This window comes from Aplysia californica, unplaced genomic scaffold, assembly GCF_000002075.1.
Source record: "Aplysia californica isolate F4 #8 unplaced genomic scaffold, AplCal3.0 scaffold00823, whole genome shotgun sequence".
Taxonomy (NCBI): Eukaryota; Metazoa; Mollusca; class Gastropoda; order Aplysiida; family Aplysiidae; genus Aplysia; species Aplysia californica.
Window position 1 is genome coordinate 78874 of NW_004798093.1, and position 1764 is coordinate 80637.

General features: G+C 39.0%; 1 protein-coding gene across 2 annotated transcripts in view; it reads left to right on the forward strand.

The window, feature by feature from the left end:
• The window catches only part of LOC101850515 (cathepsin O), a 16043-nt gene that overhangs the window by 12782 nt on the left and 1497 nt on the right, over positions 1-1764 (forward strand). Inside the window, exon 9 of one of the 2 annotated variants that reach the window (XM_035972743.1) lies at positions 1127-1194. The exons of the other annotated variant lie outside the window; for it this stretch is intronic. Coding sequence (XP_035828636.1) covers positions 1127-1176 — 50 coding nt within the window. The 3' untranslated portion in view covers positions 1177-1194. Of the gene's footprint in view, positions 1-1126; positions 1195-1764 lie in introns of those variants that run through there. 2 annotated transcript variants of the gene reach the window in all.

Sequence of the window (1764 nt, forward strand, 5' to 3'; positions counted from 1 at the left end):
CTGTTCTATGCACTCGGATCTAATTGTCTTCCGTTAATTCATAGGTACATATATTATTCATGAATGATGGCTGACAAAAATGAGTATTCGGTTGCTTTCTTTCTTTTTAAAACTTGATGCCTTTATGGGGTTTTTTTCATGGGCCAAGTGGTGTGATTTAATACCATAATACCGTAACCCAGTGACCGATATGTTCTTCATGCTTATTCTTATTCATTTATTCACTGTATTCATTTTTTAAAGAAATTTATGCAAATCTGCATCCCACTGTCTACCAGGTATTGTCACTGTCATTGACCTGGACTCTTTCCGATACAGTGGACTCCGCTTACACCTAAAGTAGCAGTAACCCGAAAGAAAATAAAATCCCTCTTTTTTTTGTCCTTCTGTTTGAGCAACCTCTCTAAACTTAAAATCCGGCTAATCCGAAGAAACTCAGACGGTCCCTCAGATTTTGGTTTAAGGCGGACTCCTCTCTATATGTTGTCATGCCGTGTGCCTTTCTCCCAGGTCGACCAATGGTTCACCAATGAGCTTCTCTTTTTTTGAAAAGAGTATTGGAGGGAATGCTATATTCAGATTCTTTCTGGGGCTGGGAGTTTATGAAGAACCTACACATGTCGATAGTTGACGGGTGCTCTGATGTGGTTTGCTCCTTCTTTCCTATTAAACATTTATCGTCCTTATCTCACCTCCTTTTTTGGTGTCTGTTTCTCTCTTGTAACACCTATAATCTTGGGGGCATATTTGAACATATTGTGTTGCAAGCGGCGTAAAGCTCTTATTAAGAATAAAAAACAACCAACACACAATGTTTTGTGTATGACGTGAATATGAAACCCGATCTTTCCACATACATTCATTTTAAAATTGCCCCTTATTCAATTTGTATGTAATGCTCCAGATACACTCCTGTGCATGCACACTTCAGATATATGCGAACACACACTTGCACACTCTCATGCACAAATATATGTGCGCTTATAAAATTTATGAACACACACACACACACACACTCTCTCTCTCTCTCTCTCTCTCTCTCTCTCACATATGTACTCTGTTGGTGCTCTCAACGCCCGATGTAGATAATTTCAGCATATGATTTTTTTGTCTGTTTCCATCTCAGGTCTGGCTGACGAGGTTTCCAGTCTACTCGTGAAGGAAAAAACAAGATAGCTCACCTCAACACAGTACTAGTACAGTCTGAAATGTCCATGACGGCCATCCTATATCGAGGAGAGCAGTTGTCGTCTAAGGCAGGTGGATGTCTTGGACAGTGTCACTATAATATATAAAAAAAATAATATGTCAAGGAGGAAGTGGGCAGTGGTCTTTTGTACAAGTGATTGTGTTGGTCAGGTGGTCATTAGAATTAGAGAAAGATTAACTGTACTTTGGCAACACTATGGCTGGTTCCTTTCGTTGTGTGTTTATTTCACCGATGAAGCTGAACTGTTATGAACTAATTCACTACGTAATTTTCTACCCTTCTGGACGTAATTTTTTTTGGACGACAGGTACTTATTTAATACATACATACATACGCTTAGTTTTGCCCTCTGATTTGCTAAGTATAGATATCAAATGAGAGCACGGCCTGTGCTCTTTCTCTCTCACTCACACTGGTATTAAACGTGCATATACAGATATACAGGGCATGTAAGAAAAATAAGGGTAAAAATAGTAAGAAAAATGTATATTGTCCAGATCTGGCACATTAGTTTGGTGTTTCACTACACACATACACACACACACACACACACA